The 24,858-nt window shown below is 40.4% G+C and overlaps 1 protein-coding gene across 1 annotated transcript in view; it reads left to right on the top strand.

The window, feature by feature from the left end:
* Ryr2 (ryanodine receptor 2) overlaps positions 1-24,858 on the top strand; it is a 565,815-nt gene that overhangs the window by 212,951 nt on the left and 328,006 nt on the right. The window contains exons 4-6 of the mRNA XM_057787812.1: positions 7,267-7,287; positions 19,210-19,224; positions 24,458-24,532. Of these exons, the coding sequence (XP_057643795.1) occupies positions 7,267-7,287; positions 19,210-19,224; positions 24,458-24,532 (111 nt within the window). The remainder of the gene's footprint in view (positions 1-7,266; positions 7,288-19,209; positions 19,225-24,457; positions 24,533-24,858) is intronic.

Genomic DNA, 24,858 nt, shown 5'->3' with positions numbered 1-24,858 from the left:
CTAGGTGATTCCAGATATGGTCAAGCTGACAATAACAGTGGCCATCACTGTCATCCAGTGTTTTTATTTGTCCTTCGGAATGCACAGGGGAAGCTCCTAATACTCAGATGTCCCACTCCAGTCCTCCCTCACATTTGAAATGCTCAGAGGAGCCATGCTTTGTGTTGTGGGCAGTATGATGTCACTACCTCTTTGTATGAGAAATTGCTGTTCTCTTATATACCCTCTTGAGAGGCTGACTTACGTTTACATCTGGTTTCTAGAGCATCCCTTTTAAGTAAAGCTAAAGACGACCACTTCAGGGAAGAGCACAGATAGCTTTGAAATTTTCCTAATGGATATGTCATTCACTGTTTTGTCTAAAGCCCATGTATATGGACATATTTCTTCCCTTCATACACAGAACTGAAATTTTAATTTAAAATAAATGGGATTATAATTTCCTAAAGGGACGGTGGAAGTCTGAACCTCCAGCTGCACGCATTTGCTGAGCCTCACCTACACTGCTGTCATGTACAGACTGTGGAAGTCTGGGCTGTGCATCCTTTGCTTGTAGATATTTTTCCCTTTCTATTCAGGAGCAAAGGCCACGTGAGTCTGCATTTGACTGACATGGTTCACAGACTCCAGCATCAAACTCAATAAGGAGGTCAATTTAATCAGTGTGTAATTTAATCACAGTGGCAGAGTTATAGACTGTTTTAGATTATGAATCCTGAATGTATAGATTATTGGATTTGATTAGAATCATTCAATTTGGACATTTTTCTTAGATTGTTTTTTGTGTTTACTATATAAAAGTATTTTTCACATGTAGCTATTTCCCAGCAAATGAACAATAGGGAAAATTATTCACCTCTGCACACCATTTCTTCACTGTGTATAGAGCTGGAGTTTAAGAATGTGTTTTTTTGTGAAGTCTAGGGATATTCACAGTGGACCTAGAGTTTCTTTAAGATTAGTATCTAGGATTTTTCTCGTAATGGTGAAGTAATAGACCTCCACGGCAGATGATTCTCTTCCTCGTGTTGGTTATCATTTCTTTTGAGACACATTAAGTTTGTACACAGTTCCAGGCTTGAGGCTCAAAGTTAAGCCTTGTACCACACACGTATGGCTACTATTATCCCTCTGCTCACAATGATTTCACATTATAGAAATGTACCAGCCTCCAGTGAGGTCTGTCCTAAGTGTTTGCATTTTTCCCTCTACACGTTGTTCATGTTCTTGGTTTTTTTTTTTTTTTTTTTTTTTTCTCAAACAAGATTCCTCGCGACATTTAATTGTGCTTAGTAATTCTGATGAACTGCCTGAACTGCCCACCGAGCAGCCAGCTGCCTGTTATTAACTTAGGGACCCATCATTTGAATTTGCTAACATGACAGCTTATGCAAGAACCACGTTGCCATACTTTCTGCTTTGTGAGAGAAAGCGTTGACAATTTTGAGCTTTGTGGTGCATATTTTCCTAAATTTGGACAAATTCAGGAATCATTTAAGTAACAATAAAGGCACGATCCTGCCTCTCTACAAGGAATAATTGAGGAGACCTTAATTTTCTGTGGCCTGATGTAGTTGCTAGAGAGGAAAAAAAAAGAAGTAAGTTGCCGAATAAAAATTCGGAGGACTTTTTGCTGAATTAGGTCACATGTGAGGGTCCAGGACTCCTGTGGTAACTGGAGTCATAAATGACAGATCTGACAGAATGGAAGCATGTGGGTCATTTGATACAAAGCAGTATAGAGAGAAAAGTTGGGCTAATTATATAATTCAGCAAATTACTGGACTTGCTTTTGTGGCCTCATTTGCTTAATTAAATTTATGGTAATTTTTTTTTCCCTCAAAATGACAGTAGAAAGAGTTTTGCAGTCTCATGCGGTTTAAAAATACACACCATAGCCACTGTTCTCCCAGGCAGATATGGCTTAGTACTTAAAATCTCTCTGATAAGAACGCTGTGTCCATGTGTCCTCATTTACTGCTTTCATTTCCCGTTCTGAAATTTCTCGACCTGTTCCTGGAAACACCTCAGAGACCTCAGTCTGAGGTCTAAGGAATCTCTATTCTCATATTTGAAAATACGTATTGAGGGCTAGAGATGGCTCAGCAGTTAAGAGCACTAGTTGATCTTGCAGAGAATCTAGGTTTGGTTCTTATCACCCACATGGTGACTTAGTGGTTATCTGTAACTCCAGTTCCTGGGGATATATCCCCTCCCCTTCTGGCATATGTGGGTGTCAGCCACACAAACATGCAGACAAAATATCCATACACATAAAAGTAAATACATTTTTAAACAAGAAAATATGTACTAATACAAGAAAAAAGTGTGTGGGGAGATGGCTTAGCCCTTAAGAGTGTGGCCCTAGTCTTCCAGAGGATCTCTACCATGTAGTTCATAGCTCAGGAGATATGACTCTGCCTTTGACCTTGCTGGGCATCTGAACCCATAAACACAGACCCCCCACCCCCATGTACACACACACACACAGACACACAAAGTTTTTTTTTTTTAAAGATGAGTGTATAAGGAGAACTGAAAGTGTTCTTGGTGACTTGTGTCCAGTAGGTAAGGAAATCACACCAGAAAGCCTGCTCTTGTGCCTTTCACACAGATTCACAGTAATAATTAGCATCTTCCCTGTCAGAGGACAAACTCACTGTTGAGCTATGTTAAGTACTAAAGTTCCAGTACAACTATGTTAACTATGCGGATTTCTTTTAGCTCTGTGTTGATTGGCAGTTTGGTCCCTTAATACATATTAGGTATCATGGAGACCACATATAATCCATAGCAAGTTAGCAGGGGAAAGAAATGTAAAAACCCAGGCAATGTTTGTTTTATATGTTTTCTTACTTGAGTCAGGCACTGCATGAACATTTGGAGAGAAATAAAAAAAATAAGTAATTTTGTTTCCAAAGAGCAGTTGACCAGTATTGTAACTCTTGGGATGAAAATTTTAAAAGCCTTAGAACTAGGAACATTTAAAAATGACTAATTTAGAATTCATTAACTCTAATAAGAGGTATTAAGTTATATAAGGAATATGTTTCAGATAGAATGGAAATTTCCAAGGTACTTAGAGTGTGCAGCCAGAATGCCAGTACAAAAGAAATACACTGAGGTATGCCTAACAGTTTCAGAAACTTGGCATTTAAAATATCTGTGCTATGGGGGCTGGAGAGATGGCTCAGTGGTTAAGAGCCATGGCTGCTCTTGCAGGGGACCTGGGTTTAGTTCCAAGCACTTGTGTAGCAGCACACAAAGGGGATCTGATACAGGCACCTGCATGTATGTGGTGCGCATAAACTCATACATGCCCCCACACATACACATAAATAAAAATCGTAAATATATATCTGTGGTTAAATTACACAATAAAATAACACAAAAATGGGAAGATATAAATCTGTTCTTTCTGAAACACGCTAAAGTTACTAATTCGTACTAGAGTATTAAATATCATCAATGCATAAGTAATCTTTATCATGGAAAAGACTGGTGTACTCAGCAGCCTTCAGGGAAATGAAATCAAAATAGTTGATTAGCATACAAAAGAAGAATGAAGAGAAGAGAAATAAGAACATAATGGGATTAAATCTGTTCTGAACTTAGATTATGGTGACGTCTTTCTGCTCTCTGAATATGGTAAAAAAATTGCTAATTTTGTGCTTTGATAGGCAGAATCATGAAAGGAAATTTATTTCAATCTCTTTCCTTCCTCACCCTCTCATCCTTTCTCCTCTCCTCTCCTTCCTTCTCCCTCTTATCTCCTCTTCCATCCCCTCACCTTCTCCTTCCCTATTTCCCCTTCTCTTCTCTAGTGGGTACAGGTTCTGGGGGTGCATGAATCAAGCTAAGGACTGTGCACATATTAGGCAGGTCCCTGACTCTGGGCTGAGCTATAACCCTGTAAATTACTTTCAGTAACACTTTAGAAAGACCAGGAGACCTACAGAATACAACAATAAATATATTTCAGTAATAAAGCTAAGTATAAATGAATAGAATATGATGGTGAAAATTCATGAATAAGGCAGGGGCTGAACATGCAAGAGGCCCCTGTCCTACTTTTTCTGTTACTTGATTAATAGTCATGTGCTGTTTACCATATTAAATTATAGGAAAAATCAAAGCAGTAGTCTGACAATATGTGTGTATATATAGCTATGGTAGTGAAGTGACTGTCTGAATAGGAAGAGGGCAGAATCAGTATGGAAATGAAGATGGACATTTTTGTTATGAGGATACAGCCAATTTGTAAGATAAATATAGTAATTATAAATTTATATGAGTCTGATGACAGAGTTTTCACATTTAGTAAGTCAATCTAGGCACAGCGATAAGGGACACCTAACCAATAAACCATTGGTTTGAGACTACAGCTGTCATAGTAACTTACTGTACGGTACACTGGGAAGTCAGTCAAAAGGATATAGAAGATGGGTCCCATTTCAGGCCACTCCCTGAGACTCACCTCTTCCCAGCAACCTTTTACACTTGATGGGGAGAGGGCCTGTCAGTCTTGTGACTTTATGAGTTTTGCAAATGTCACCAGCTTTCTGAGTCTTTAGAATCTCATCCTTCTTTTGAGAATGGGGTGTTTGAAGAGGAGGAATAACTACACAGCCCCATCTCAAACAAAATGGCAGAGACAATTTCAAGAAGCAACAGCAACAGTGTAAGGGCATGGAATTTCCATACTTTTGTGCATTAGCTTGTCGTTAAAACATGAATGTAAAATATAGGTGGTATATGAGTTACCTGTTTTTCATTTAATGATACAATTTCAGCATGAGTCATTTTTGTATTGGACTGTTGTGTCCTCTGCTAAATCAAGCTGACATTTACATGACTATTTCTCTTAAGAGAAATTTTTTGTTTTGTTTAAAAAATGAAGTTGCTCTTTTTATTAGTGTTCCTTTGATAAAACATTTGATATAATCTGCTCTTGAGATACAAGAGATCTTGTCTTTAAAAAGTCATATATTAAGTTCTTAGAAAAATGTTCATTTTTCTCTCCCGTTTTTATGAATTTGGCAGTTGCTTAGCTTCTAAAATTGATCAAGTTTTTGGAGATTTTTCTTTTGTGTGTGTAAATTTCTTGATTAGTCCCATGAAAATTTTTTTCCTCCTCACTATTTGCAGGAATTGCAAAAAGTGATCCATGTTGAGTTTGACAAGAGCAGTGTCATGAAATCACCCTGCCTGGCATATGTGTAGCTACAGCCCTGTGGTCCTTGTCTGTGTGTCGAGCTGACCATTCGCTGCCTAGCCCTTGCTGTCGCTAAGCCTCTCTGGTTATCTGGGGAGAGGGGAGTTCAAGTTGTTCTTATCAACTCCTGCTACTGTATAATCACAAGACTCCTATAGCTGATAATGTTAACTGTAGCTCGATTCCCAAGTCTGTCTTCTGATAAATCCTACAGAGTTTATCTTTGCTCTGGTGTGTACAAGCCTGTGTGGTGTGTGAATGTCTAGCATTTAAATGTGAACATGATGGTAGCGTATATTTTGATAGTTATTTTCTATTATTAAAATACATATGATAAATATGGAAGAGAAATAATTATTTAATATATTTTTTTCTTGCAAGAATACAAGTATAAGATTTGTCAATTTTAGAGCAGAATGGTCTGTGACAACTGAACTGCATTTTTCTTCCATTGTTAGCTTACAAAGAATTGGGTTTCATTATGACAGTTTTCAAACAAAATTTTCATATTATTTTTCTCTCCCTTTCCCAGCCCCCCTCGCTGTGCCCTTTCATCCCTAGGAACCTCTTTCCACTTTCGTGCCGCATTGGAGTTTTTCCCTCTCCCCAGTTTGCTTCCATTTACTCTAAAGAAACTGCTTCACTTTTTGAATGATCTAATGTTTAAGATGAATACTTGGAAGTGCATGGAGGCAGACATACCCAGGGAGCGCCAGGCCTTCCTGTTCAGCTCAGCGAGGAGTTTCCTTCTCTAATAACAAAAGAAAGTATAAGGAGTGAGTTGTCTAAGAGCAGGAACTGCTGGGACTAAACACATCCCTCAGTCAGCCAGGATGTTCTAAAAGAATCTTTGGAATTTCCATAAAGGCTTTGTTTAGGTCTCTCTCTCTCTCTCTCTCTCTCTCTCTCTCTCTCTCTCTCTCTCTCTCTCTCTCTCTCTCTCTCTCAGCAGGATCTCCGTATATAGCTCTGGCTGGCCTAGGATTCACTATGTAAACCAAACTGGCCTAGAACTCACTGAGATTGGCCTGCCTCTGCCTCCTGAGTACTGGGATTAAAGGTCTATGCCACCATACTCAGTCTTAAAATTATTTTATATCACTTATCAAATGTTGCTTAAAAGGCATGGATATACTTAACGGTAGCCTGGATTTCCCCTTAAAAAGCTTTAGCTGTTTTTGTCTGATTAATGAAATTTTCTAAGGAGAAAAAGAATCTAAATTTATACATGAACAGTATGACATAAACGTCGATTCTCACAGGACATTAATCGTTATTCGATTCTATTCCATTCCATTTTATTCTGTCCTATTCTAGGGGTGAGTAGTGAAGATTCACTTTTAGAATTGAGTGTGTTTCCAACCCCACAATAATGAAATCCAGGAACATTCTAAAAGGCATTCTTGTTGACATTTTTGTGATTTTTGTTTTCGTTCTTTTTACACTGTGGGTATAATACTCACGTCACTTGGTTTTTAAAGAGTCACACTGTGACTAGAGTACCTTGCATTTCACTAATAAAAACAATTTAAGTTAATCTGAATGTCATATCATATCAGAATTGTTTGACACAAACATGCTTCTTTTTATTGTGGAACTTTATGTAATGCTCTAAAGAATGAGGTAAGAGAAAAATTTTTGCTTTTAATGTTTGAAGGGAAGCTACTGTGCAGCATCATGTCTCCAGACTGCCCTTGTCCTTTATAATTAAGTGGAGCTTGCGGGGAGGGGGAGGGATCCTTAATATCAAGACGAAAGATTGTGCCTGAGAATTCCATCACAGCTCAACCCACCCTTTGAGTGCATTGGGCTGTCTTCTGGACCTTTAGCAGGATGCCAGGATATGGGGTTACTTTGCTAACTGAGATTGCCTTGGTTTATTGAGATGACTTGCTAATGGGAAGTTTGAACACTACCGAGCGTTCTTTAAAATGGGAAGTAGATTTTGGGTCAGAGGTCACATTTCAGTTGACTTAGACAACCATTGGAAGCATTGTTAGGAGTTTTTGTTTTGCTTTGTTTTTAATTGTTTTGGCTTTTTCTTTCCACAGCAGGTTGATGTGGAAAAATGGGTATGTGTTTCCCCACCTTTCCAAAGGGCTTGTGATTGAAAAGCGCATGCTCGCTGCTGCCTCTGAGCTTTTTAATTTTGCTTCCTAGCACAGCTTCTTTTAGTGTTTGAACTCACTGCTCGGCTGTAAAGAGTACACTTTGCAGGTCACCAGTTAGAACCTCTTGTGTCTCTGAGTTACCGTCACCTGCAGCGGGCTCCATCAAAGGCCTCTGCACTCCCAACCAGATCATTTTATGCAACTGGTTTAATTATCCAAATGTTGCTGTGTCTCTGGCCATAGGACGGATTTTGTTACTACTACCTAATGTTTTGCTAAACAGAAGTGAATGTTCTATCTCAAAAATGCCACAGTGCAGTCTCAATATTGTTCCATGTGTTACAGAGAAAAATTCAAGGCTTTTTCTGTATCGGGGCAGTCTTGAAAAGTGGAGGCGAAAAGCAAATGCCACACAAAGAGTAGTTACAGGTGTCTGCAGGCAGCCTGAGAGCCATCCTGTTGGCAGTCTGTGTCGTGGTCTAATGGCATTGTTACTCTGTTTCTTCATCTGTTAAGGAAAATGATGAGGAATGAAAAGTGAGACAGAGGAAATAGGGCATGCGTGAGAGGGAGGAAAATAAGAAGTGAGTGGGTGGGGGATCAATTTAGATTAACCTATCCAGTATCCAGGTCCTTCTGTTAATACTCCACAGCTGGAGTGGAGGTCAGTCACAGCAGCATCTACATCCCCACTCAACTTGTCCCCAAAGTACAAAGCAATGACAGTTTTCCTTAGCATTTGGCTTTAACTTGTTTTTCACTTCACAGGAAGAGTCTCTTGAGATAGACTGAAATTGCTACTTCACTTTACCATTGTCATCTATCTCTCTATGTTTGTCTTGGGGCCTGGTTCTCTCCATCACTGTCTTCGAACCTAATTGTTTCACTGCAGTGCTCGGAGTTTATCCTCCTCCCTATACCGTCCAGCAGGCTTTCAAAGCGATCCCCGAATGACTGCATTTCCTTGTGGATGTTGGTATTTCTTTCTCCCTTTAATCCTCATTCAGCCCTTTGTATCCCAGCAAGTTCTATTGGTGGAACTGACTGTTTTCGCGAGGATGACATCCATGCTAGTCTTTGAGAGCTTCCATATCATCCTCGGAAAGTTTATCTTATACATATCTTAGACTACTCTGTCTTGTCTCACTATTTTAATTTTTTTAACTTGAAATTGTACACCTTCATTCATGGCAAGAGTTAAAATTCTGATCCCTGCTCAAACTTTTCCTGATGGGCTCTGGGCTCTTGTTTTTCTAAGCAGCGCTATGGTTTAAGCCCTACTCATTTGCTGGCATTTTAAAACATTTCTCTCTTTCTCTGTGTATCTGTACCCTTCTTTTCCACTGCAGCATTTCTGTGCTGTGTCCAGACTGGCACTTTCTTCAATATCCTTTCAACCCACTTTTAATTCTTTCGAAAATCAACTATGTAAAAATGTTTAGTGAGACATATCAGTAAATGAAGCCACCATCCGCTGTTATTTGAAAGCCTTTGCAGCCATCCCTCTGTGTGCTTGGCTTGTTTGCTTCAATCCGCCTGTCTTTCCACAGCGATTTCTTATTTTAAATTTGGCTTTCCGGTGTGACTTTTATGTTAGAAATTGCTTGTTAGTTGTAAGGAGGTCATGGGAAACACCATTGAACTGAACATCATGGGCTTTGTTTGGCTGCTGGCCAGTCTGGTAGACTCTTCTTGTTCCTGAATGTTAGTGTTCTGTCAAGAGCTGCTGAGATGTGCATTCATTTAGAATCCACGTAACAAGCAGTCTCTGTGGAGTCCGTGTACTTCAGACTGATGAACACTTTCTTTGACCTCTTTCTGTATAATTCATATCTCACTTGTTGGCCATTTGAACTTTGAAATTCTACTGTGACATACATACTGGAAGGGCGGTTAGGAATAACTGCCTGGTGTTGTGTGACCCTGTCCCTGGGGAGAAGTGAGCAAATATCTGTTCACCTCTAGCGGAGAACTGGTGACAGACTGAAGAGTGGATACTATCAAAGCCCCATTTGGTGAGCTAGGGAGCTTCATTGGATTACTTAGAGGGGCAGAAATGACTCAAAGGTAGACATATCATCAAAAGTCCACCCCTGCGTGGCTGACAAACTTGCAAAAGCTGCAAAGCCAGATGTCTTAGTTAGGGTTTCTATTGCTGTGAAAAGACACCATGGCCATGGCAACTCTTTTTTTTTATTATTAAACTTTTTTTAATTAAAAATTTCTGCCTCCTCCCCACCTCCCTTTTCCCTCCCCCTCCCCCCACTCCCCACTCCTCTCCCCCTCTTATAAAAGAAGACATTTAATTGAAGTAGCTTATAGTTTCAGAGGTTCAGTCCATTATCTTTGTGGTGGGAAGCATGGCAGCATGCAGGCAGACATCATACTGGAGAGGTAGCTGAAGTTCTGCATCTGAATCCGCAGGCAGCAGGAAGTGAACTGTGAGCCACTAGGTCTGGCTTGAGCTTCTGACACCTCAAAGCCTGTCCCAGTGACACACTTCCTCCAACAAAGCCACACCTACTCCAATAAGGTCACAGCTCCCAATAGTGCTGCTCCCTGTGGGCCTATGGGGTCATTCTTATTCAAATCACCAAACCAGAGGGCAGCACATAGCTTCCTGCTCTTTAGGTTAGTGAGTCTCTTACTGCTTTTATAATAAACTTTGGCAGGGAGGGACCAAGGGAATCTGGTCAGTTTCAGGAACTTCCTGAAGATCTTGAATTATTTACTTCCTGAGTTCTAAGGAGCTTCTCTGCAGGAGGTAATGTTTCACCTCCCTGTAGAAAATTTTGCCTTTTAGTCAGCTTCCCTTCAGGATGGGATATTTTATCTTGGAGGAAATGGCTCCACAACACACTAGGTTCTGCTCACATTGCTCTGTGGGTGTGTTCTTCTATGTCCCTTGTGTCCAACTAAAATAGCCTTATTCAGAGATACAGTGTGCCATGGTCATCTCCCTTACATCAGTCTCATCATGATGCCCTATTGGGTCAAACCTCTGGGTCTCTGAAGTGTTGCTTAGTTAGGGAGCCCAAGCCACTGTGGCCATATCCCTGAGGCAATGGGTATAGAAAGCAGCTTCTGCTGTATCCGACCAGTGTTTCAGGCTCCTCTTCTGAGTCTTTACCATGTGTGGTAGGATAAGGAGACCCCAAGGTTGACTGGAAGGCTTCTGATTCCAGAATCCTTTCATTTATCAGGGCCTTTTTGGGTATCTTCAGGGAGCTGCCATCATGGCTGTTTCTCACCTGTGATTCTCTTCTGCAGCCCAATGCATCTAATCTGTCTTGTCTGGGTGTTAACCTTCTCTGGTGTCTCCTAGAACAGCCCTAGGCTAGATCTCCCCAGGCTGCCTAGGTTGTCTGTGGGCAGTGCAGTCCCTTTCCAGATGCTATTCCAAGGGAGCTGGGTGTATCCGTTCAGTCTTTGGATTTCAGCTGTCAAGAGTCTGCTGGCTTCCAGCTCCTGTAGACAAGAATGACCTTCACGAGGCTTGTGATGAGGGCAAACTTGGGAAGGGATGCAAGACACCCAGCCTAACAGCCCCTCTCTTGGGGAAGCCAGCTTCTTGCTTTATTGCCTATTGGCAGTCTGCTGAGTGAATAGTCAGCCTGTGGAAGCAGGTGGACTCTCACCCTGCTCCTTCGGCACTGGGCTAGGTGGTGGTCCACTGTGTGACAGGCACCATTGCTCCTTCCTGACGTGGGTGCCTCATCTTCACATCAACTTCACTGGCTTGCAGAGCTTGCATTCAGCAAGTGAGATGAAGATCTTAGGAACCTTATAAAACTTAATCATATACACAGTCATGTACACAGATAGGGCGTATATATGGTATAGGAAATTAAAATGGTGTCTCTGGATTTTCTTATACCACAAATCTGAATAGCTTCAAGATTCAAAATCCCTTTCCCTACCTCTCTCCTTTCCCCCTATTCCTTGTTCCTTTCTTTTCCCTTTGGCTCTATTTTTCTCTCTTCCCCTTTGTCTTCCCTCCCTTCCTCTCTCCTCAGTTCATCCCTCCCCTTCACTCTCTCTGACCTGTCCCCTGTGCTCCTCTCCTTCCTGTCCCTCCTTCTTTTCTCTCCCTATTTCCTCCTTTCCTTTCCCTCCTTCCTCCTTTCCCTCAGGCTCTCCTCTTCTTCCTTTTATCTTTTTCCTTCATATCTCCTTCTTTCCCTCTCTATTTACCTTTCTTCCTTCTTCTCTTTCTCCATTTCTCCTCTTCTTTCCCCTTACTTCCCTCCTTTCTTCTTTCCCTCTGACCCTGTCTCTTCATTTCTCCTTTCCTTCCTCTTTCTTTCTTTCCCTCTTTTCTCACTTCCTCTTCTTTTTTATTCTCTATTCCTTTATCTCTTCCTTTCTCTCTTTCCCTTCCCTACTCTCTCCCTTCTGTTCTCTTTCCTTCCCTCTTCCTTCCTTTTCCTCTTGTCTCCTCTCATTTCTCCCCCCTTCCTCTTGCCCATGCCTCTTTTCTTCACTTCTGTCCTCTGTCCATTTCTTCTTCCTCTTTCTTTTTCCTCTTCTCCTGCCTCTGTCTTCCTTTATTTCCTTCTTGTTCTTCCTTCATTCATTCTTTTCTCCCTCTTTCTCCTTTCCTTCCTCAATTTCTTTTTCCCTTTTACTAATATCTTTTTGGAGCATCTCTGTACTTGTTTAAACATACATCCATTGAGTTATAAAATGTAACTCTTTACACTTAAAAGAAAAGGCTATTTCTCAGTCCTGATTTAATGAATATTTAACTGTTGTTTTCATCCACCCCAATCCTGCCCTGACCTTATCCTAATCTTGGTGTTAATTTCCAACATGAGAATTTCAGTTTGTGGGAGGAGATAAGAAGAGAAAGAAACATACCGAAATTGTCACATATGATATATTATTTGTAAATCAAGTGACTCCTTCCACATATATTTTAAAAATTTATAATGTTTTTATAGATATTAAAATATAGAATCATATAAATGCTTCCTAACTTTAAAAGATAATGTGTTGTACACCCAGCTGTCATATGAGGGTATGTGAAAAAAACATTATCAGGGTTCATTCATACTCAAAATGCATAAAGCATTTGGTCTCTTGAATAGACGATTACTGTTTTTTTTGGTGGCAGTCTTAGTGTATAGGCCAGGCTTCATATGTCTTCAGTCATTTTGATCCATGTGCCTGTTGTCAGTGTCACTGTAGTGTTCTCTGTCAAGAAGATTCTCTTTTAAGACAAGCTGGAAAAAGAAGACAGCTCCAGGTAGCTACTGGCGTCTTATTTCAGGCTTTCCTGAGTTCTGTAATGCACACATGTCACTGAGACAGAATGCCAGGACAAACTCTAGCTTACCAGCACCATTTATTGTAGACGAAAGTTTCTGTCCCGCCTGGTCCCGCAGCTGTTCAGTCCCAAAGAAACACACAGAAGCTTATATTAATTATAAACTGTTTGGCCTTTTAGCCTGGCTAGGTCAGTTGGTAGGAGACTCTTAATCTCAGGGTTGTGGGTTCAAGTTCCATGTTGAGTGCCATTTTAATTTCCTTCTGGAGCAGAACTAGATAATTATGAAAACATATATCTGTCAAATTTATTACACTCAGAAAACCAGGTCATTTAATGATGTCTGTACTTAGTGATTGATAGGTTGGAAAAGATAACAGTTGACACACATCTGCTCCAAATTATGCTGTGTTCATTGTAAGCATAACCACACATGTGTGGTCAACTAGATGCCAATAAGTGAGAGAATGCATGCAGCATGGGTGATGCAGGAGTGTGACTGTCGGAGGTATCCTGTGTGTAACTGCTCTTTGTGGGCTGAAGGCTGGGCCCTGTTCCGATACTCTCTAGATCTACACTTACCATGCCTTCTCATCATTCAGTATTAGATATTTTCAGTAGGAAAGCCTTAGAAAGTTAGCCATGCGTACAGAGTGTGTTCATCATAAGGGTAGTAGTTGACATTTCCCACAAATAATACATCTACATGTGTTATTCTATAGCATATAAGGGGTAAGCGTTGAGTTTGGGATTATTCATGTTAGACTATGTTTATCCACTAAAATTTATTGTCAGCATCCTTAATTATCAATGCACCCAAATCTTTGATGATTTAGGAACTTCTTTTTCTCAACATAGTGAAGCTGCTTCACTCATAAGAGAGTGGGGAGAGGTGGCAGATGGAGCATGGTGGGAAATCCTTGCATCTTAGCACATGGAGAGACAGGATATAACAAAGGGCTGACTTTCGATGAGCATCTTCTGTGTGGAGCAGGGTGTTTTAGTTTCTTAAAGGGGAAGACCTGCTCCTGAACCTACACCTCCCTGCTCCCTCCAAGTCCTGCATTCAGATCCTTTGAATGATAGGCCTTCTGAGTGTATGTTCCTTGGCTCCCAGTTCTGTCTAGACAGTTTTTGGGGGCATCTTCCAGTAAAGATTCACTTAAAAGATTGTAAGAGATATTCTTAGACAGAAGAAATAACTTTAGAAATCATTCATTCATTCATTCATTTTTGTGTGTGTGTGTGTGTGTGTGTGTTGTGGGGTGAGTGTACCACAGTGCATGAGTGGAAGTTAATTGGTGGGAACTGGTTCTCTCCTTTTACCATGTAAGTCCCAAGAATCAAACTTAATTCTGCATGATGCCTTCTTCTTTAGGGTGTAGAATGGGTTCCTTTTCTCTGTCAGTTAAGGAATTAAGGGGCATGAAAGAAATGTGACTGGGAATCTTGGAGAGTTCAAGTGGGGTCTCCAATGATACCAAGCAAATTAGGGTCCCTTCTGGGGAGCTCTTAGTCTCACTAATAAAAAATATTAAGAGTGATATCAAGTAGATGTTCAAGGATACTTTATTGGAGTTTAAGAGAATTTCTCCCAGGCAAGCCCACTGTGGCTCTGAAGATGAGTAAGGAGTTAAGTGGAGAACATGAACTAAGGTGGAGGTCACCCACTTGGTACCAGGAGGCCACAGAGTAAGGGGGGAAACTTTACAGAAATAGTAAGGAGGTTGAGAACATAAGAAAGTTAAAAGAAAAGATACGGTCCAGGCAAGCTGCAAATATTAAAACTGCCCTAGAACTTACCTGGCCTTTAGTATATCCTGGACTCACAAATAAGTAGGCTCTAGTGCCAGTGAAGAAATGGATTAGCTATAAAGGTGAGGACAGGCAGATCAAGAACAAAACTTCCTGCTTCCATGTCCTTATATAGGCTTCCGGCTGAAGGTCTGGTCCAGATTAGAACTGGATTAAAGATCTTTTCCTATCCCTTCTAATAAAGCTGTAGTTCACCATCAAAAAAAAAAAAAGTGTGGCCTTTCCAATCTCTAAAGATCTGAATTAAAGGCTTGTCTTTCTGCATCAAAGATCCAGATTAGAAGTGGATTTTCCTACTTCAGATCTCTCACAGATGTGTCCTCCATTTTTGGATTTTAGTTCCAGACGTAGTCAAGTCGACAACCAAAAATATCATCACACTATTTTACACTTCTAAACTGAATAGAGATAGCAAGGCTGAGCCGCGAGCCCTCACAATGGTCAATGCGTTCCCTGAGTGACTGTTTCTTGCTTTGTACTGGGAACATGATTGAGCATAAATTTGTGTTATTTTGATGTCCAGTGTTTGTTGTTAGTGTGAAGATTGATATTTTACTTGGTTTTCTCCTTGTCACTATTTGTGTTTCCCAAGAACAACCTCCTAGGGTCTTTCAGATCTATGGCGATGAGTGACCACAGGGGATTCTGGGGGTCAAGCCGGTCATCTGTCTGGCAACGTCACCTCTGCTAGCAATTTCCTTCACTGTTTGCACACAAGTGAATGTGTGGGCAGTCGTGCCTCCGCTCGTGCTCTTCACATCAGCTGTGAAATCTGTAGCAATGGAACTAACCCTAGACAACCCAGCTCATGCAGCAGAAACCTAAAACTCTGTGTTTCTGTGCAAATCGGTCACCATCTGTCTTAGTTAAAATTACTGTTGCTGTGATGAAACACCATGACCAAAAACAACTTTGGGATGAAAGGGTTCATTTCACTCACAGTTCCATACAACAGTTCATCATGAAAAGCAGTGAGGGCAGGAACTCAAACAGGACAGGATCCTGCAGTCAGGAGCTGATGCCGAGGCCGTGGAGGGTGCTGCCTACTGACTTGCTCCCACTGAAAAGCTTATCAAGCTTTGGACACTCAATGACTTTTCTAGCCCAAAGTTCTATGCCATCTAAGAACTTTTATCAGGATGGGAAGTGGGTTAGGACCTATGCAACATGGCCATGCTATCATTAGCCTTATCATGGCCCCTTACTCTACTTTCTCTAGTGAAATTTAAGCTAGTGCCCAGAGAAATTTGAATTCAGTCCCGTATAGCTTTCATTATATTTATTTTAAGCATAAACATGGTGTTCTCAGCATGGAGAGGGGATGTGTCTTTCAGTATCTTTCTGCCTCAGTTGCCTTTCCCTGTGTCATTCACATTTTAGAATGGTTTTTCTTCATTGATTTTGCTGTTGTCTTTTTTTTTTTTTAAAAAATTAGATCTAAGTAGTGTTTAAACGGAGATCAAACTAACATATCCATTCCTCTTGATTTAGTGCAGTAGCTTCTTTTCTTTTTCCATGAGTGATCTCTTTAGAAAAATCTTCTATTGTTATCATTTTGTTAATAGTTGCATCTTAAACCAAATTATCCAAGAGATTTGAAAAAAGAAGGGTTAATCTTGATATAAACTTCAGTCAGTCTTTCGTGCTCTTGGTTGTCTCGGGAAAGCAGCATAGCCTTCACAGGCGCTCTTCTTCCTCATCCCGCAGGTGGATGCTTTCAGCTTCGCTCAGCTGTTTTGTTCATTCTATCCCTTTGTACAGTCATGCCTCCCACTCCCGTGTCTTACTCTTCCCCGATGTCATCCACAACAAGTGTATGCTGAAGAGCCTGCCTAGCAACTCTGCCGAACACTTTGTAAAAAATCCACTACCACTGTAAAGTGGTTAACTTAGGTGACTGGCCAAATCAAACAGAATTATTTTTTAAAGAAAAATTCCCAACCCCAGCTCAATTAAAATCTACAGAAAGTATCTATGTGCCATTGAAAAATGTTAGATATTTCTGGTTGATTCTTCTAAGTATGATATCAAAATGATTTTTTTTCAATTCCGTTCTTGGGCCATATTTCCATTGTCCTATTTTGAACTCTGTTGCTGTGATAAAATACTCTGACCAGAAGCAACTTGGGGTAGAAAGCTTCATCTTCCACTTCCAGGTCACAGTCCATCATTGAAGGGAGTCAGGGTAGAACCACGGAGGAAGGCTGCTTGTTGGCTCACTCTCTCATGCTTAGCTGACTTTCTTACGTAGCCCAGGGCCACCTACCTAGGGAATGATTCTCCCTGTAGTAGGATGGACCCTCCTGCATCAATTAACCATCAAGACAGTCCCTCACAGGCATACATACTAGCCAGGCTGATCTCGGCAATCCCTCTGCTGTGGCTTCTCCTCCAAAAGAACTCTAGGCCATGCCACATCAAAAATGAAGGTTAAAGGACATCCAATATTGCCAAATATGAGGGTATGTAGTTTTTGTTTCTGTGTGGAAAGTAAGTTTTCTGCTGTCATTGACCATTAATACCAGTTAGATGTTCTTTTGTAGCTAACTTTGTGCATTTTCTAAGCAAAATAAAATTTCTTTCTGTTTTTATCGTTTGACATTTTCATATTTATGCAGTGCACTGAAGTCCATTCTACCCCATTCCACCACCTTTCTTCCCCACCAAGACCCTTTTCTTTTTTTTTTATTGAATATCTATTTTTTTATATTAATTTATTTAATTATTAAAGATTTCTGCCTCTTCCCCGCCACTACCTCTCCTTCCCTCCCCCTCCCCCAATCAAGTCTTCCTCCCTCCTCAGCCCAAAGAGCAAGCAGGTTTCTCTGCCCTGTGGGAGGTCCAAGGACCACCCACCTCTATCCAGGTCTATTAAGGTGAGCATCCAAACTACCTGGGCTCCCACAAAGCCATTACGTGCAATAGGAACAAGAACCCATTGCCATTGTTCTTCAGTTCTCAGTAGTCCTCATTGTCCATTATGTTCAGCGAGACCGGTGAGACCCTTTTCCTAAGAAGCTCACCACCCACTCTCATGTCTCCCTTTTGTCTGTGGCCCACAGAGTTTAATTGAAGTTCCTCGGCTGAGCATGGTGCGAGGTTATTTATTTATTTATTTATTTTTGAATTTATTTTCTTGTTTTTACATCCTCACCAAAGCATCCCCTTTCTCCCATCCATCCACTCTGTCTCCACTCTTTCTTTTTAGATATAGGTGGGTACCCCCTGGATATCAAGCTGCACTGAGGCCAGGCACCCCCTCTTCCAGCAAGGTTGAATGAGGCGATTTGGCAAGAGGAATGGGTCCCCAAAATCAGGCAGTGTCATCAGAGACATCCCCCGCTCTTACTGCTGGGAGGTGGTGGGAGGTTATTTAACATGAAAAGGGCAACTTACCAGAGGTGATGCCACTGAATAAAATCGCATCCTCCTCAACAGCCATTGACTATTGATATTCCTTCAGAGAATCTTATGGCCCCATGTGGTCCCACCCTCTCTACATTGAATTGTTGGTGGACCCAACCTTGTGTAGGCATTTTGTGGACTTCCATGGCTGCAGTGTTTATGAGTGTGATGGTCATAGCATGCCCCGAAGACATCTTTCTGACTCATAGCTCCCCATCTCCTAGCTCTTGACACCCTCTCCATCACCTGTGCCACCGTGTTTCCTGATATTGGGGGGGGGGCTTCATTTAGAGTCGAGCATACCGCCATCACTTATTCTTACCACTTTGGCCTGTTATGGTTCTCCGTGTTACTTGCCTGCAGTAAGCTTCTGTAATGACGGCTAGGAGCATTGCTAATCTCATTGGTAAAGCAGAGCTGGGCAAGAATGAAATTCATTACAGTTTTCGCCTTGACTTATAATATTGAAAATGAAAAGCATCACTCACAATGGTATTTCCATTTATTTATATACATGTTTCTGCTTTATGTGTGTTTCAGCGAAGCAACTGTACCATTTACAAACATCTATGTTGAAAAACGTTCTCTGGATGATTTGCTTAAACCTAATGGGGATATATCTACTTTTTTTTCTTACTCTGTTTTATATTTGTACATAACAATTTACTTCATTCCTAAGTAAGGAAATCAAACATTATCCCCCTTCTTGGATGTTTATCTTATACTCACTCTCCTGGAAACAAATCCGGGAAACTGGAGGGCATCCAGTACAAACAAGGAAAGATGCATATGTTTTACAGAAGAGATAAAAGAGATAAGAGCTGTGTGAGAGAGGTGGTGCTGTGCTTAGAGAAAAGGAGAAATAGTTTGTCTGCCTCTCTTTGAAATGCACCTCTCACCATAGGCAGCATCCAAGGGACTGCTTCCCGTTCATGCATGAGGGATGTTGGACTCCATGGTTCAGACTCTTCTAACCTGTGACTTCCACCACCAGCTTTACTGAACTTAGTCAAGTTGCCTTGTGTCACTGCACTTACGCCAAAAGAGATGGAATGAAGTTTTTGATTTAAGCATTTTCAGAGAATAAATGGTAGATTGTACCTCCTCGATGCTTGGATGTTGGAAATTGAGCCAGGCATTTTTAAAGTAGTGTGGCATGTATTCACAGAAAACAGCTGAACTAACGTAAAGATTCCTTTCAAAAGACTTTGCTTGCTATAGCATTTTCCTAGCATGTAGTTGAGTATAAGTTCTGTTGCAACAGCAATGCAAATTTTCTGTTTATCGTTGATGTAGTTCCACTTAGAACAATGGGGTCTTGATAAATAAGATAGTTTTAAGTCCTGGAAATGATTTGTATTTAATATTTTTCTCTTTTCTTTATGTCTCCACAGAAGTTCATGATGAAGGTGAGGCCTTGATCTTCTGCTATATCTATGATAATTCCTGTCATTGTGGGTATATGTGATAACTCATGTGTCTGAGTGGGGGTATATGTCATACTTAATATATATAGTCTATATATATATAATGTATATGTATGTATGTATGTATTGGCTTTTTGACTTTTTCAGATAGGTTTTCTCTGTATAGACCTGGCTGTCCTGGAACTAAGTTTATAGACCATGCTGGCCTCAAACTCAGAGGTTCACCTGCCTCTGCCTCCCAAAGGCTGGAATTATAGTCTGTGCCATCACTTCTGGCTGTAATATTGCTTATGTATGATCATAGGCAATATCCCATAAATTTTAGAATGACTATATATAATATTTTATAAGTTTTAGGATTGTTATATGAATTTGCTTTATGTTTGCATAATGCTTTTCCTTTAAAAATTTTAAATGAAATCAAATATTTAACATTTAAATGTAAATTACTCACGTTGATTTAATAATTTAAATAACTTTTGACATTTTTGGGTTATATAGAACCAAATTAAGTTTAATTAGTCATCTTTAGGGATTTCTTCCATTAAAGTATTTTTTTAATTGTGACTTGATTAGAATGTTCCCTTTGTAGGGATTCTGGCTGTTTTGCTTTTGGAAGACACTTGTGAGAATCCAAGAGGACCGTCCACTGGGAAATTAGAAGAAGCGCCATATTAGTTACCTTACTGTTGCTGTGGTCAAACACTGTGACCAAGGCAACTTACAGAAGACAAAGCTTGTTTTAGCTCACGGTTCCAGAGGGTTAGAGTCCACCATGGTGGGAAGGAGTGGCAAGCAAGCTGCAGGCATGGTGGCAGGAGCAGTGACTTGGGGGACCACATTCAATCATAAACATGGAACCGAGGGTTAACTGCACATTGGGTGAGGCTATCTGCTCTCCAAGCTTGCCTCAGGTGACTTTCTTCCTCTAGCAGGGCCCATAGCTGAAACCACAGTGTCACCACCTGGGGGTCGAGTGTTCATGTAACCCTGGTGGGGAATTTCTCATTCAAAACACCACAGGCATCTGCAACTACATTTTTGTTCTAGAAGAGAAAATAATTCAGCCCTGTTTTACTTCTCAACTAAATTAGAAAATTGCCTTCCAAGGAGACATATAAACAGATGAAGGAAGAAGTTGAAGACAGAAAGAGGAAAATGAAGTTAATGTTTTTGTGTCGTTTCAGCCAAATTATTCCTACAGTTATTCAAGAATCTTGATGTTTGATGCTAAAACCTCAGAAGCAATGAAGACATCTAGTTCAGTATTCAGTTAATAAAGGCTTGATACAATTTGTAACTTGAAAAAAACATCATTTTAAAAGATAGAAATTTCTAGAAATATGAATGAAAATTTTGGATATGGATCGAAAAGGAAAGAAATGAAAGAAGTTCTCTTGCCCACCCATTGAATGAGTCAAGGCTTTTATGCCCATTGCAATCCCCAGGGTCAGTGTTGTTGCCTTTCCCAGGTTGACCCTATTCACCCATAGTAAAGACCATGACACAGCTGATCAGAAGACAGAGCCTAGTGTCTGTTTCTTTGAAGCCGCCTCTCTTCAAGGATGCGGAGCATATGATAAGGGGAAGATGCTACATGTTCTATTACATCTGTCCTGACAAGTGGGTTGTGTAGATATGATAAGCATGAAAATATGAATATATACCATTTTCTTGCAGATATTAATAAGCAGTGAACCTCAGTTGAAAACTTCAATTTTTCTTGTTGACTATGCATCTACTGTATTCACTGAATCTTCACCTGCTTACCCTGGCCCCTAAACAGTGCTGTATCCACAGGTCCTACAGTCATCACCCAAATCAGTTACCCTCCTAGCTCCTTTGCAGGAGCTGATTTGTAAAACTGCAGATAGAAAGATGAGGCCAGTCTGTTAACTCCAGGTGTTATATCTCATTGATAGAATTTCTGTTAAGTGTGGGACAGAGTTCATCACACTAGATATTGAGGAAGGACTAGTGTCTCATGAAGCAAACCACACGCATGTGTTTAGAGTGTTTTGTGCCCCTTAGTAGGAAGAGAATGCTAAACATGATCAGTTTTTATCTTGTAATCCTGATTTCCAGCCAGGTGGGTATGGACTTGCTGTGGGAACCCGTTTGTGATTGTTGGTGCCAAGGGATATATGTTGGTGCTTTCTAAAGCTGGGTAGTTTATTCAGGAGACTTGGGGTTTCCACACTAGCACAGGCGAGAGGCCGGCCACTTACCATCAGGACACTATCGGCTCAATGTTTGATGGGATTGGCCAAACCAGGTGTTCTGTTATTAGGATCATTTTTGGTATTTTTGTGGGGATCAGGACATAAGAGTTGAAGGACTGTTAGAAAATCCCTTGTAGCTGGGACTCATGGCTGGAAATGCCAGGCCCCACAGGTCCCGATGCCCCTGGGTGCTGGATGCTGCTATTCTTAGACAATAGGGAAGGTCAGGTAGAGAGGCATTTTCTCTGAAGATTTTTTCCTCATGAAACAACTAATTTTTCTTTATTTAAGATGTTAATATTTGTACATATAGTTAAATGTTTCTCTACTTAAATATCTGGACACTGAAAGAAATCTTATTACAGATTTCCCTTTCTGTGTATAGTGTCTATTGCCCGGGCCATGGTTCTGTATCACTGGACTTCTAGAGTTACATAACACATGACTGTCTCCAAGGGGTGTAGAAGTTTATTGAATCACATTTCCTTCCTTCCCAGTTTTCTTCACTCCTTTCTTTTCTCCTTTTTTCCTTTCTCCTTTCCTCCGCTCTCTTCCCCTGTTCCTCTCATCCCTCCTCTCCACTCTCCACTGCCCTTCCCCTTCTCTCTGTTATCCCCTCCTTCTCTCCCTCAGAATCTTCCCTCCCTCAGAATCATACCCAGGACTTACATGTAATAATCCTTACCACTCTACCACTGAGCTGCTTTGGAGTTCTGATTTAATTTTTTTTACAAAACCCTCACATAATGGCAGCTTTGAATTAGACTAGTAGAATGTTTCTGTACAGAAAAACCTGATTTAATACACAACTTCTAACAGGGCATGACGTATTACAGCCATACTTAAGATGTTTATATATTTCATAGTGAATTTAATGGCTTTAAACATTGCTAATATAAAAGATAGATTAATAAGTCACTATATTTTACAATCATGTATTTAAAAAAACATAGAGCCTAAAAAAACAGCACTGAAGATTTAAAGTAGAACTAACAATATTCATGTAATGGTTTTCATCGTTACCATTCAGATTTTATACTTCTGTGGAGGTTTTTGTGACTATAAATTTAAACTCATGGCAATAACACCTCACATGCAGTTGTAGAAGTCCAGCTGCCTCTGTCCCACAAGATATAAGAGACAGATAGCCGTTATGACTGTTTCTCTAAAGAAATACAGATATAGAATGTACATTGAGTTCATACCTAAGTGTGAACACTCGCACCTTAGTTGGCAATGTGATTTCCTCAGGTGGACTTTTTTTTTTTTTTCACATGATCCTAGAAATCTAAGGGTCCACACATGGCCAGTGATGCTAAATTTGTCTTCCAGTGACTTGTGAACTTTGCTGAGGATTTTTTTAGATGACATTCAGGAGTATCACTTAGGTTTCATTTGAAAGTTGGGACATTTTTATCCACTTATCTCTTACAGATTTATTTTACATTATTCCGTAATATTAAGCCTGTCAGTCATCTCTATGGAATGAGAACAGTCCCCCATCCATAGAACTGGGGAAACCATTTTCACAGATATTTTTAAAAGTCAAATTTTACCTTTCATTAAATCATGAACTCTCTTAAATTAAATTAAATTTCATTAAGGGAGGATGGTCACCCCAAATACAGAATTTCTTTGCCCTACCCCTTCTTCTTTCTTAAGCGTTTTAATGTATGGGGAATGTATGGTATATGCCTTTGCAGACATACACAATAGGTAGGTGTGTGTGTTTGTATGCATACATCACAGCAGATGTATTCCTTTGTACACATATACCATAGGTAGACGTATGCTTTTGTATACATACACACCTACTTCCATAGACTGAAATGCTCCAACCCAATCCAGGTTTTCACTTAACAAATGTTTCTTGACTGATTACTGTCCACGTACCTTTTCTTAGAGCTAAACATGAGCCAAGGTCACTCACTGGGATCTCAGTCTGCTTACGGAGAAGCTGTCTTTGCTTGCAAAGTGATAAGGCAGTGTACAGGTATAGCGGAGAGCTGCAGAGGGTCCAGGGGAGAAGCTGACACCGTGGAACCTGGGTGCATTTCATGGATGAGGTGGCTAATCAGTTGAGTTTGAAAACCTCATGTCTAAGTCTGCATAAACAACAGAGTGAATTCTGAATTTCAAGACATAACAATATAACTTTTTTTGTGGGGCAGTAGATATATTTATTTTATTTTTGTTTTTTGTGACAGAGTTTCTCTGTGTAGTCCTAGCTCTCCTGGAATTTTCTCTGTAGACGAGGCTGGCCTTGAACTCATAGAGATCTGCCTGCCTCTGCCTTCCGAGTGCTGGAATTAAAGCTGTGCACCACTACCATTCAGCGGTTAGTAGATATGTTTAGAATAGAGGAATGGCACCAGAGAGGATTGAGATCGAAGGTCTCCTGTATTTGTCCATCTCCAACTATGATCCTTGGGACAGTAGCTCAATGGGAAGCCATCGGAGGCCAAGAATATGTGATTAGTGAGTTTTCCGATCATGAAAGGGATTTGACTTATGCCTATGAGCAACTGGGAAGAATGAGAAGCTTATACCCCAAAGATGATGTGGCCAATTTGGGATTTTGCAAAGAATTGTTTGTCAAACTGATACTTATCTGGTGCTTACTATGTGCTGGGTACTTAGTGGATCTCTGGGTACAAAGGTAACAGGGTAGTCTATCCAACAGAGGCTGCGTATAATTGAAACACAGGCAGTAGCTGTGCAGACTGTAAATGGTTAAAGTTGTAATAATTACTTACTCAAACCCAGTTATCTTTCCAGAGCTGGGTGAGATGATGGGATGCTTCCTCCATAGCAGGTGTTTCCTTACAGCTTCATTTGTGGTTAAGAACTGGTTCCAGGGGGTTTTGCTTTCCCAGTGCTTTGGTTTCATCCTCTCTCGCTGAACTTTCCTGTGAAGAAGAAAAGACAATTGACTTAGTTCTTTGCTCATTCATGATTCTCCTCTTCTCTACCTTCTTCTGTCCTTTCCATAGACTGCTCAAGGTGGAGGCCACCGCACGCTTCTCTATGGACATGCCATATTGCTACGCCATTCCTACAGTGGTATGGTGAGTGGACTCTTGATTTCATCTCTCGTGTGACCATGCTGGTCCAGGGGCAGATAGACTGTTTAGAATGTTGAGGGTATCATTTCAGTAATGATAATAAAGAGTTTGAATAGATATATTCTTTAATATCCTTGTACTCTGTTTAGTTTTCTCATTCATAAGATGAAGGTTAGAGTTATACATAACAGTTATGCTCCTATTTTCAATGCCTTTGATAGACTTTTAGTACCTATATAAATTTTTAAAAGAGGCAAGTATAAAACTCAAATGTTATTTCCCGTTTCTAATTTTGTTTTAATTCTTAGTTTATAAGTGCATTAGATACC

The sequence above is a fragment of the Chionomys nivalis genome, chromosome 13 (genome assembly GCF_950005125.1).
Source record: "Chionomys nivalis chromosome 13, mChiNiv1.1, whole genome shotgun sequence".
Taxonomy (NCBI): domain Eukaryota; kingdom Metazoa; phylum Chordata; class Mammalia; order Rodentia; family Cricetidae; genus Chionomys; species Chionomys nivalis.
This window is presented reverse-complemented; position numbering and strand designations above follow the sequence as displayed.